General features: G+C 42.7%; 1 protein-coding gene across 3 annotated transcripts in view; it reads left to right on the forward strand.

The window, feature by feature from the left end:
• KREMEN1 (kringle containing transmembrane protein 1) overlaps nt 1-13,285 on the forward strand; it is a 65,445-nt gene that overhangs the window by 10,398 nt on the left and 41,762 nt on the right. For all 3 annotated transcript variants that reach the window (XM_046639167.1, XM_046639168.1, XM_046639169.1), the window contains exon 2: nt 9,583-9,745. In XM_046639167.1, the coding sequence (XP_046495123.1) occupies nt 9,583-9,745 (163 nt within the window). The remainder of the gene's footprint in view (nt 1-9,582; nt 9,746-13,285) is intronic.

The following is a 13,285-nucleotide window of genomic DNA, read 5'->3' on the forward strand; positions in this document are numbered from 1 at the left end:
CCCCCCCCCCGAGGAAGATTAGCGCTGTGCTAACTACTGCCAATCCTCCTCTTTTTGCTGAGGAATCCTGGCCCTGAGCCAACACCCGTGCCCATCCTCCTCTACTTTATATGTGGGACGCCCACCACAGCATGTCGTGGCAAACGGTGCCATGTCCGCACCCGGGATCCCAACCGGCGAACCCCGGGCCGCTGAGAAGCGGAACGTGGGCACCCAACTGCTGCGCCACCGGGCCGGCCCCTCAAATTTTTATATAGCAAATAATAAAGACCCCTCTCTGAAGTGCTTTCATCGGTCTTCTGAATTTTAACCTCTGGCCTATGCTTACTATGCTTGCTATAGGTTCAGTTGTTCTTGGAATCGTCTTTTAAGTAATTAAGTATTGCATCTGTTAATCGGGATGGATAAACTGGAGATTCAAATAGAAGACCTCAAGCCCCCTTCCAAAAGTATAAACTCTTTTGTTAAAATAACTTTGAGAGGCACGGCCTTTTCTTCTGTTACTGTTTTTAAAGACACTGCTTCCTTGAATGAAAAGGAAGATCTAAAAGATATTTTAATGAAGAAACTACTGATAAAGAAATCACAGGGATTATTTTTGTGGTAATTATACTTTGGCAAAAGTGCAGCTTGTTCTCTGGTCATTTGAACTGTTAATACGTAGTCCGAGAACAAGATACGTGAGTGTCTCTCTTGATTTTAGATGACTGAATTTATGGCTGATTAAGTTTATAAGCTGTTTGTAGTTCTTGAAAAGAAACTAAGGTAGATTAATTGTAAAGCAACACGTTAGTAGCTATTTTCAAGATGTCCTTTAAAAAAAGTTTATTATGGGAAATTTAGAATACATGCAGAATAGAAGATTATAAGGAAATTGCCCAGCTTCCACAATTATCAACCATGGCCAATATTATTTCATTTGTGCCTCTTTCCTTCCCCCAACTAGATTATTTTGTAACAAATCTCAGATATCATATCATCTCATCTGTAAATATTTCTGTTTGTATCTCTAAATGGTAAGAACTCTTTTCAAAAGCATGGTAACAGTAACACTAGCATGATCACACCTAGAAAAATTAACAATAATTCCTTAATATCGTAAAATATCCAGTCAGTAATCTGTGTTCAGATTTCCTGGTTGTCTCATCAGTGTGTTTTTAGTTCAAATGGGGATCTAAGAAAGATACGTTTAGGTGATGTGACTGTTAGGTTTCTATTAACCTATAGGTTTCCCCGCTTTTTCTTTTTTCCTTTCAATTTATTTGTTGAAGATCTAGTGTTTTTTTTATTTTTTAAAAAAAATTTTTTGAGGAAGATCGGCCCTGAGCTAACATCTGCCACCAGTCCTCCTCTTTTTGCTGGGGAAGACTGGCTCTGAGCTAACATCCATGCCCATCTTCCTCTACTTTATATGTGGGACGCCTGCCATAGCATGGTGTGCCAAGTAGTGCCATGTCTGCACCCGGGATCCGAACCGGCAAACCCAGGGCCACTGAAGCAGAACGTGTGCACTTAACTGCTGCGCCATAGGCCTGCCCCGAAGATGTAGTTTCTTCTAAGCAAAAACAGTGCTCAAGTGCCTCTTCAGAGGGAGGGCCCCCATAGGAGGTGAGGTATTTTTTATGGTAGAATTCTCACTTCCATTAGAGAAACAGGTAGAATTTGAGAATTTTAAGCCTGGAAGAGATTTTTAGCCATCAGTTCTTTCCAGTCATGTCACCCTAGACTTTTGAACCTCAGTTCCATTTTGGTAGAATCTTGAAATTAGAGTTTAGAGTGAAGGGGCATTGAGACCACCTGGCTGAAATCCCCTCATTTCACAGATGAAGAAACAGAGACTCAGAGTGTCCAGGTGATTTACTCAAACCACACAGTGTCGGCTACTGGTGCCGTTTCCTCTCTATTCCAGGCACTCTCTGTATGTACTATGTGTATAGAAGATGCAACCCCCATCCTCCCCAGTTATCCTCTCTCTAATTAGACCTGAGAACATTCCTCCATATAATCACCTTCCTCCATATATCATTTTTCTTGGGGAGCCATTTTTTAAAATTTATTCTTTATTTTTTTTAAGGATTGCCACCTGAGCTAATATTTGTTGCCAATCTTCTTTTTTTTCTTCTTCTTCTCCCCAAAGCCCCCCACTACATAGTTGTATGTTCTAGTTGCAGGTCCTTCTAGTTGTGGCATGTGGCATGGCCTGATGAGCCGTGCTAGGTCCATGCCCAGGATCTGAACCAGCGAAACCCTGGGCCACCAAAGCGGAGCGCAGGAACTTAACTACTCGGTCATGCGCTGGCCCCTGGGGAGCCGTTATTAAAGACGGGAGAGTGTCTTAGCATAGCCTCAGCCCTGTTGAAGTGGGGGAAAAGTTGGGAACGACTGCCTTCCGAGAGCCATGTGTCTCTTTCCTTACAGGTTCCACACAACTGAAATAAGCATTCGTGTAGTGCTTTTGAGTGTCTCAAGGCAAGAGGTGATTTTGCCCAGGAGCATAGGCTGTGAAGATGTACCCATGAGTTCCAGATGTGTTGTGCAGACATTTGACAACGCCATTGTGTTGCCCTCTAAATATTAAAATATTTTCCTACCTAAGCCTTGTATTTTTATAATCTACCCACCTACCAAATTTTATAGACATCTTTAAAAGAACAGAAGATATTCGTGTTGGAAAGTGTTTCCTTCCATCTTATTTTAATTGAATTTAATGTTTATCGGTTCATCTTGATTCCAAACTAGGCCAAAACCAGCCAGATTCTTCCAACATAGGATCAATAGAGATGTTGTGTGGTCTTATGTAGAACAGAGACTTAAAACAGTGGCTCTCACAAACATCACGTATAGTGATCCAACTAGTAATTCTACCAGAAAACCAGGAATATTCTAGACTCAATATGAGAAAAATATTCTATTTCTCAATAGTGTGGTTTCAGACAAATAGTGTAATCAGGAATGGCCTAGTTGTGGAGCCCCACTGACTTTATTATATCTTATCAAGGAATAGAAGGTCTTTTTTAACTGCTGCTTTCCTCCCACTATCTCATATGTGTCATTTTAATTATTATAAACGAACACTTCGTTACAATTTAAACACGAACTTTAAAAATGTAGTACTCATACAAGCTGGCAGAGTTAAATTGCTTGGGACTCTATTAACTTGGCATTGTCCTTACTTATAATAAGTACAAATATTGAATTATGTGATTTTAGTAACATGTATAAACAAAGATGTGTTTCATCACATTTACAATTGAAATTTTGATTAGGAAAAACCTGTTTTCTCCATTACACATTTTTTTCTTACCTCTTACTTATTGAATGCTAGGATTCAACATGGGGTTCAAACCATATATATTTTTTCTATCATAATGTAACCTGATAACTGTAAACAGAAGTGCAGTAGAGTGACGTGCCTGTCATTCATGTTATCTTGCCTTTTATCACTAAGTATTTTTATGGACCGGAATAAACTACGTGATCGTGATGGTTATAACACTTTCGAATTTCTAATAAAGTTTGATTATTTTTAAGACTTTATAATTACATAATAATAATTTATTGGGCACCTACTGTGTGCTAGGCATTTTACTTGCACATCCTGGAATTGCACATTCTTCTAGTTGCCCTGAGCTGAAGATAATTTAATCCCCCATTTTACAAGTAAAGAAACTGAGGCTCAAAGAGGTTAGCTGAGTGCCTGTAGCTTGTAAACCACACAGCCGAGGTCTGATTCCAGCCCTTAACATGCACTTTCCACACTGTCCCACATTGTTGCTAGAAGTTTTCTGTGCAGAAGAAGTGTTTGATTTAAACTATGTCCTAACCCTTTAATGAAATCCTCAATCCTGTAAAGTTCTCTTTGTGTTGTGTGTATGTCTGTGTGTGTGTGTGTTCTGTAGATATCACTTATTCAGGGGGCCCTTAACTTAGAGTTAATGGATCTTGGGCTACAGAGAAGACTTCAGGGGCTCCATGAACTCTTCTGAAATTGTAAAATGTCGTGTGTGTGATATTTCTCTGGGGAGTAGGTCCTTTCCTTTCAACCAGTTCTCCAAGGGGTCTGTGTGTGTACCTAAAATGCTTAGGACTCCTGATCTACTCAACCTGCCTCATTTCAGAGATAAAGAAACTTGAGCTGCAAAAAGGATGTGCTGTGCTCGAAGACAGCAGAGAGCGGCCAAGTCAGAGCAGAGCAGGGCTCTCGCTGGTCAGTGTTCTTCCCTGACTATGAGCTCGTTTCTGTCCTGACAGAGAGGTGATGCTAACCTTTGCAGTCAGCCAGCCATGTCAGTGCAAGTCCAGGCCTCTTCACTGCTCTGTAACCATTGTCCCTTTACGAGGTGCAAGCTGCAACTCTCCGTTCCGGTGTGTGCAATTAGTAAACCGTTAAATGGTTGCCCATTAAATCATTAGGTAGACAGACTTTGAGAACTGTAATGTGGAAAATATATTTGGAAATGTTTCTAAGTCTTCTACAGGTCATGCCTCTAAATTAATTGAAATCTTCAAATAATTTCACATACGGCGTGTGAGTATGTGAGAGCCTATGGATTTTGAGGTATAAATATCAAAGTTTAAAATATATATGCTATCAAGTACATCAGTCTTTTCTTTATACCCAACCCTTCTAAATCCCAGGTGTAATGAACAAGAATAGTTTTATGAGCCAAAACTCCAGCTAGCTTTCCTTAGCAATGAAGGAGTATTGAGCTTTCACCCACGTACAGCTTTTGCTCTCAGATCTTATACCATGGGAATGAGCCCCATGCCTTCGCATGGGAGCAGGTCCTGCAGAAAACGGTCTGTCTGCACAAAACCATTTGCTCAAGATTCTCAACTGAGGATTTGTATACCTAATGTGATTCCACTTATCTCAAGGGAATTTCAATAAAATTAGCATCTCCAATTTTTAAAATAAAGGCCATATGCCATACTTTGGAGGATTTTTTGATGGGGGAAAAGGATAAAGAATTACTAACTTAGAAAAGTAGAATTAATCCTCTGAGTGCTTTGATGCCGGCCTTGGAAGTTTCTACCATGGAAGTTTTCTGCTGTCTTACTAAGTTTTCTGTCAGGCTTATGTTTAATGTAAGGGCTGTTTTCATTAAATCCCAAAAACAAAAGATTTGGAGTTTTCCAATGGAGAGGTAGGGTCAGAGATGAATTCTGTAAAGTAATTGGGATCTAGCTAGAGAAGGCAGAGAGGAGATAAAGTTTCTTCAGTTTTCACAGTTTATTACTCCTTCCTTCTTGAAACACCAGCTCCTTGACTTCCAAGACCCATACACTTTCTTAGCTTGTCTCCTACCTCCCAGGCTGCACTTTCTCAGTCATCATGGCCAGGCCCTCCTCTTTCCAAGCCTGAAATGTTGGAGGGCCCCAGGGCTCAGCCCCAGATGTCTTCTCTCTCCACACACGGTAATCCTGTTCTCTCGACACGTCAATGCTGTTACTGCCACATTTCTAGCTCTAGTCTGGGCCCCTTTCCTCAGCTCTAGGCTCATCTACCCATCTGCTTAGTCTATGGCTCCATCCAGTTTTCTGAAAGGTGTCTCAAACTTAACCCATCCAAAACCAAACCCTTGATTCCACCCCAAGCTATGTGCCCCTCTTGGGTCCTCCCCATTGTAGTAAGTGGCATCACCACTCACCCAGTTGCTCAGGCTCAAATCCTTGATATTGTACCTCACTCCTCTTTTCTCTCAGGCCCTGTGTTCAAACCCCGAGCAAATACTTTGGGCTCTACCTTCAAAATACAACCAGAATCCAGCCACTTCTCACCCCCCTTCAAGTACCAGCTTGGTCCAGCTCATCCTTCTTTGTAACCCGTCCTTCTGCGGTAACCACCTACCTGGTCTCCCTGCCGAGTTCTCGCCTCTACACTTCTTCCTCCACTCCGCTAGACAGTTCTGGTAAAGGATGAGTCAGATCGTATCATTGCTCTGCTCAAACCCTCCGATGGCTTCCCCTCACACTTAGAACAAAAGCCATGATCTAATTTATATGACACTCAAGACCTTACATGTCCTGGCCTTGCTGCCTCCTCCTCTTCATTTCCCACCCACCCTTCCCCGCGCGCTCGCCCTGCCCCAGACAGGTCAGAGGAGCTGCCCTATAGTTCCCCAAACCTGCCAAGCACATTGCTGCTTGCAGGAGGTTTGCATTTGCTGTGCCCTCTGCCGGTAGGGCTCTTCCCACGTCATTAATGTGTTTTGCTTCCTCCCTTCATCCACCTCTCTGCTCACACGTCTCTTCCTCTTCAGGCTTTTCCTAACCCACCTTATGTAAAAGAGAACCCCCACCATTTGGTCTCTAGCCCCTCACTCCATTTTTCCTTATAGCGCTTCTCACTATCTGATGTTAATTTTGGTTGGTTTATTATGAGCGGGTCTCTCCTGTTAGCGTGTAAGCTCCATGAATGCAGAATATTCACCACTGTAGCCCCAGTGCTGTGAACAGTGCCAGACACATAGTAAGTATTGAATAAATATTTGTTGAATGAATTAATGAATAATATCCTAGACATTAGGTCTATTGCTTTTGCTCATTCTCTTTCACTGAATACGTAAATATACAGCTAGCTGTGTGATATTTTATTTTTTATTGGTTTAAGCCACTCCTTACTTATCTAGCCAAAGGTTATGTCAGTTTCATAAGCGCAGAAAATAAGGGAGGTAGGGTCCTCATTACCTAGTACACACCCTGGTAGTCCGATGACATCAGGATGCACACACATAACTTTAATTCAGAACAAGTTTGTTTTTCTTGCTCTTTCCCACAATTGGCATGCACTGGGCAAGTCTGTTAAAAAAAAATCATAAAATCTAGTACACTGCCTCAATTTCCCTAGTGTATCTGAGAACAAGATTGGGTCTGGGAGAAATAGACTAAGGTAAATAAGCCTACACTTTCCTGTTCCCTCTCTCGATGCCACCTCACCCCATTCATGAGGACTGACACAGTGTGGATGGCTGCCACATTCTCTTGTATTACACAGCAAGTCATCTGAGCCTCTGGGAACACTGACCGCACCGCCCTGCAGGTTGCTCTCTATTGCTAAGGCTTTCCCTTGGTTGGCCTGCGTTTCTGACTCCTGGGCCACCCCTCAACCACTTGTGATAGGAGAAAAAGATGTATTATCACATAGCGACTAAAATTTTAGCAATTGGCAAAGATTGGCTTGATGTTCTTAGAATCATCTAGTCTAGTGGTTTCTAAACCTAATTACTTAAAAGAATCACCTGGGCAGCTTTTTAGAAATATAGGTTCCCAGGTCCCGCTCTGCCCCTGGGGTTGGGATAGGGCTCTGGTGTGGCATGCATGTGCATGCACACACACACACACACACAGAGTCGCTCTGTCTCCCTCCTTGTCTCTCTGTAGCAGGTCATGTATATTCCTAGTGATAAAAAGTGCTATGAAGCAAACAAATGAAGGGCAGAAAAATAGGAGTGGAGATTGTGGGGAAGGGTTTTGTGAGGAGGTAACATTTAGTCTGCGATGGAAAGTATTAGGGGAAGAATATTTTGGGCAGAAAATAGTGTGGTGTGTTTACAGAATTAAAAGCAGACCCATGTGACTAGAGCACAGCAAGTGACTAGGGGAGGAGCTCAGAGTGTGGTGGGAGGGAGGGCCTGGGGCCACATCACAGAGGCTTTGCAGACAAGGATGAAAGGTTTGGGTTTTGTTCCCAGTGCTTGTGTGTTCCTGAGAACTTTGAGCACTGTGTGGAGAATGGAGCTCCACAGTGGAAGCTGTGAGACCTGAGCAAGGCTGTACTGTTCTCTGATGGTGAATGGGTCTAAAGTGGTGGCACCCAAGATAGAGAGGAGAGGGTGGTTTCAGGGTGTATATTTTAAGAGAGTCAACGGGACTTGCTGGTGAGTGGGAAGCGGGGTGGGAGAGAGGATGGGGAAAGAAGGATAATGCCGAAGGGGTTCTATTAGAGGCAGTGTAGGATGCTGTTAGGTGCCCCACTTGCCTCATCTGTAAAATGAGTACATTAAGGGACCTCCCGACGGAGTAGGTGGTGAGTTATTTGTTAAGCACTTAGAGTTTGGCACACAGTAAAACACTACGTAAGCATTATTGGAGATGTGGATGATGATGGTTTGTCCAAGGTCGCGCAGCTGGTCAGCAGCAGGTCTAGGATGAGAAGCTTAGCCTCAGGTCAGTGTATTTTGTGCTGCACTGAGATGCCTCCTCAGTTACCTTTGAACGTTTTTATTTATGCAGACTCTTGGTAGAGAGTCTGTCGTTATGGTATGTGATGAGTCTCACTGATTATAACATATGAATGTTGTGCCACACATGATGAATTGCTAGGGTGTTCTCTGCAGCCTGGCATTCTAGGGTATTTTGGCTGTCCATAAAACCATGCTATTCCAGATAAAACGCAGGGCCCAGATAGTGGTAGGAACGGGGTACAGGAAGAGAGACGGTCTATGGATAGATTTTAAATATTAAGAGAAATACCTTCCAGAATATAGATGTGCTCCTGTTGTACACATGCTTAGGCTGGAGTAGGCATATGCACTGCAACAGGAGACGGCATTAAGAGTCCTTCATACCGGAAGTCACAGGTCAGTGCGTGCCAGGAGAATGAAAGAAATAAAGCTAAGAATGTTAGCGTAACTCCCCCAGATTGTCAGGCTCCTGGTGATACATCTTAAAGAAGTGTTTGAAGTGCTTCTATCTGTCAGTTTCAACTAAGCTAATTTTTAAAAATTGCTCTTTGTACTGTGCCTTTCTCATGAACCTCTGTGAGTTTAATGCATGCAATATGTGGGGGGAAATCCTATCAGCCTCAGTTCCCATCCCCCCAAAGTCTGAGAAGCAGATTTTAGAAGCACATTGCTGCACCTGCAAATATGTTGTCATTTTAGTAAATGGACCTGAGACCACGTTCAACGTGTCTTGTAGGAAAAAATTTCAGAAAGAGGTGAGAGAAGATGCCAGCTCAGCCCCTCCTCCCTCCTGTTGACTGTTTTGTTGCACCTCTATCTTAAACGGCGTGGGGAGGACTGTTCTTCATTACCAGGGAATGCGAGTCATTCCCAGACTTGTATGATTGAGATTCCAAAGCATTGCTGTATCCGATGGTCTTATTAAATCCAAGTGTCAGTGCAGCCTTTCAGACTGTAGGGGAGAGCTCAGTTACAGCTGGTGACCTGGTTCCAGTTACCACACAGAGACATGGTGAGAGCGGTGACCCCCTCCGAGCACCCAGAATTCCTCGTGGATGGCTGTTACCAACTGTTCCCAGATTTGGGGGTTTCCTGGTTCACTTCATAGGCTTCCCTACATTTCACCTCCCTGTTTATATCCTAGTTGGGATCTGTATACTTTAGGGGAAAATGTGTCTGTAGACAAGCTGATGCCAAGATTAGCTAGCATCTGGAGGGTACCTCGTTTCAGATTTACTCAGCCCTACCAATGTTAACTTCGCTGTGTCCGGGATCTAGCAAGACACTATCCACTTCCAGCTTGATCCAAACAAAACAAATAAAACATCACTCAGAGAGGGAGGAGACTATAGATGTTGCCAGAAAATTAGTTTGCTCTGTCTCTTCTTTCTCCTAGAATGTTTCACAGCCAATGGTGCAGATTATAGGGGAACGCAGAACTGGACAGCACCACAAGGCGGGAAGCCATGTCTGTTCTGGAACGAGACTTTCCAGCATCCGTACAACACTCTGAAATACCCCCACGGGGAGGGGGGCCTGGGCGAGCATAACTATTGCAGGTAAGATGGGACCACACAGGACTTTAAAAATAAAATCTCTCATCTCCTCTTCCAAGCCCTTCCAACCTTGCTCACAACTAGGGAAAACTTCTTTGTTCCCTTTTGGCCAACTCAGAAGGGTTTTCTTGATACTATTTTAAAAAATCTTTCTCCCACACCTTGTGTGCACGCATGCACGCACACACACACACACATAATCTACTACTCTTTTCAACTTGAGTTGCTTTGATACAAAGTTCTGGTTTTCAGAATTCTGCTTTCTTGTCTGATCACTTAACATGTCTCTTTGGGAGGGTTTTCTTAGCTAGCCCTACTACCAATGGACAATACACAGCTTCTTGAGCTGCTGTGAACGTGGTGGTCAAGCAGAGCACCATCTGTGCCCCAAATCTCCCTGTTTCTGAGCAAAGGAAGCTTCCCTGCGTTATCGCACCTCCTGCCAGCCCGGATAACCTTGCTCTGAGAGCAGCTGTAGCCCTCAGATTTGTGCTGTTTCCTTCCTTTCGATAGACCAAGGTGTTTCTTTGCTCTTCACCTCTTGTCTGACTCCAGCAGGGGCGCTTAACCTGCAATCCATGGTGCTTCAAATATGTGCTTGCGATTTTCTGGGGAGACGATCCATGGCTCTGATCAGATTCTCAAAGTTATCTGTGATCCAAAACAAGTTAAGAGTCTCTGGTTTAAAGGGACCAGAGCAAAGAGTCTAAGTACTTTTGGCTATAGCTACATTTTAGCTGTTTATACCCAAGATCTTGGTAACGTAACTCACGGTTCAGCAATTTGTTGAATTTAATTATTATTAGGACAGGTGCAAAGGCAGCCTCTTGAGCCGCTGGGACAGGGAAGAGTGATCACTGAGCTACGCTTGGAGCTACACACTGTGTCCTGGGTTCGCCCACGGCACTGTTGACTCAGCTGAGCCAACATAGTTGTACCTGCGTTGCGTGTGCCACACTGTTTACCCTCTGCCCTCCTTACACACCTTTGCTAACGCTCTAGGACCCATGAGGTTGTCTTGAAGTCACCAGGCCTGTAATCCACGTTATATTTATCCCTATGCCTTTAGCATGTGCCTTTCCTTCACCTCTGTCCTAATTTGTGCCAACTGGCTGTTCCCCCATAGTTGCTGTTGCACTGTTTTTTAGTTTATTATTATAAAAATATTAAAAGCTTTCCAAAAAAAGATTCTCAAACCCTACAGATCCATATTGTTTAAATAAAGTCCCCCATTTTACCTCTTTCCCAAATCCTCCAGACCCAGCTCCACTTCCCAGAGGTAACAATTTATGTATATGCTACTTCACACTTTGCTTACGAATCCTCATTAAGTAGTTCTTTTGCATTTCATTCTCAAAGTTATATGTGTTCACTAACAGTTTTTTGCATAACTAAAAAAGTTAACCCTACTCCATTTCTGGTTTATTTCTTTCCCCTAAGTTTTTCTAATCGTAGAAATAGTTGGGTTGGGTTGGGAACAGTGTTTAGGAAGAGAAACCAGTGTTTGTTTTTACATTATTACTTATCTTCTGGCTCTACAGTATCTTTCAGTAGTGGGCTCTTGGTTTATTTTATTATTCTGTTGTTTTCTATCAAGCAAGTCTTCTCAGAAGTGCTCTAGTTTTTAAATCTGACTTTAAGTAAATTTTAAATTTCCAATGAGGTTTAATTCATATGACAAATTTCTTTCCTTATAGATTGGCTCCCACTTCTACCCATAGGCTCCCAGAAATGCACCAGGAAACAGGCGTTAAAGAGCGGTGAGAGCCAGGGGCAGCCGCCTTCTTCCTTAGCCCGGCCAGCAGCCGTCTCCTTTGATTTGAAGGAATGTACCAGACCTGAACCACCAGTTTACACTTCAACAAAGGGAGGCTGAAATTGTAGATTATTATCACGTCAGAGAGCCCGGGCCTTTCGTTTTAGCATTGTGGTGAAGTCAAAGACAAATGTACTTGTTCTTTATTAAGCTATTCTGATGCCTTTCGGAGTGGTTTTGACATTGTTAATAAACAGTTGTTTTCTAAGGTCTTTACCAAATACTGCATCAAAGCTAAACACTGAATAGAGGGAGGAAGATGGCAGTGAAATACTGTTTGAAGAAGAGCTTTGTACCCGTTCTCCTGCTTTGATTTCTCAGCTGACATCTGACACCATGTTTGTCTTGTGCCATGTTTCCAGACCCATCACAGTTCAAATGTCTGAGAGATGGGGAGTGATGGGAACGCACTTCTCTGGGATCGACATATCTGGATTAGAGGGGAAGGCAGGGAGACTGGGAAGAACAGAGTTGGCGCTGGCACCTGCCTTTGGGCACAAAAAAATAAAAGGACCCTTTGTGTTTCAAGGCGGCTTATCTTTTGGGCCGCACAATAGGCTTATCCCTCCCAGGCCTGATAGGGGTTGCTCCAAAGCTCGGCTGCAGGGTCTTTATGCCCATTTCCGGCCTAACCGGAGTGTCAGGTTTCCAGTGTTCTGAGTCTCAATAAAGGGAGCTTGGAAAGCAGTGAAGAAAGGCAAGGCTTTGCTCTGTGTCCAGGAGCCTCTGCCATGTTTTGCTCTATTTCAGCAGTCATGCCCTTTATTGTCACGGCATCTCTGAGTTAAAAAGATCCCAAAGGGCGTTTATTCCAAGCCACTCATTTAGAAATGTAAATAAATCTTTTAAAAATATTATTGAAATATCAGAAGTAGGTACCAGGATTACAGGATTGCATGTTCTAACTGAAACTCTTTAACATAGTTTTCTTCTGCATTCCCTTGAGAAGTTAATATTTTGAGGTAGAAATAAGACCCATTTCAATCAGACATGAGTTGGATCAGCCTAATCCTGGTGAAATCTTGTCAGTGGAGTCTAGATTATGTGAATTCTATTTTATTGTTTAAAAATTACACAGTGTTGTTCATTGTAGAGGAAATAAGAAAATAGAATCCAAAAAAGAAAAAAAAATTAAAATTACCAATAGTCCCATCATCCAGAGATAAATACTTTCAAGGATTTGGTGTATATCCTTCCTTAAATACATCTTTTCAAATAATGGGATTGTGTCATCCATCGTGTTTTAGAACTACCTTTTAAGAAAACCTAGCAAGACATTGTGAATATCTTTCCATATTAATAAATGTGTCTCTATACCACATTTTTACTAGCTGCCTAGCATTCCCTTATATGGGTATAACGTATTTATTTAACCAGTGCTTAGTTGTTGGGTATTTGTTGTTTCTAATTTTTCAATATTATAAAAATGCTGCGATGAGCATCTTTATACATAAAGATCTCCTTAGAATAAAGTACTAAAGGAGAAATTGCTGAGTAAAGGGAGTTTGCATATTTTTAGGGCCTTTGACTGTAGTTACCATACCCCTATCCTGACCGTTTGCGTCCTTTCGCATTCTTGTCCGCATGTGCTCTCTCAGCTGTGGACGTCTCCACTGTTCACGCTTCAGGCGCCAGTGCTGTTTGGCATGGTTTGTTCAGTGGTCAGTTGTCGCGGTTACGCTGTACTGAATTTGTGTAAACATATTTTCGCCTTTGCTCACTCCCCC

Source organism: Equus quagga, chromosome 15, assembly GCF_021613505.1.
Source record: "Equus quagga isolate Etosha38 chromosome 15, UCLA_HA_Equagga_1.0, whole genome shotgun sequence".
Lineage (NCBI taxonomy): Eukaryota > Metazoa > Chordata > Mammalia > Perissodactyla > Equidae > Equus > Equus quagga.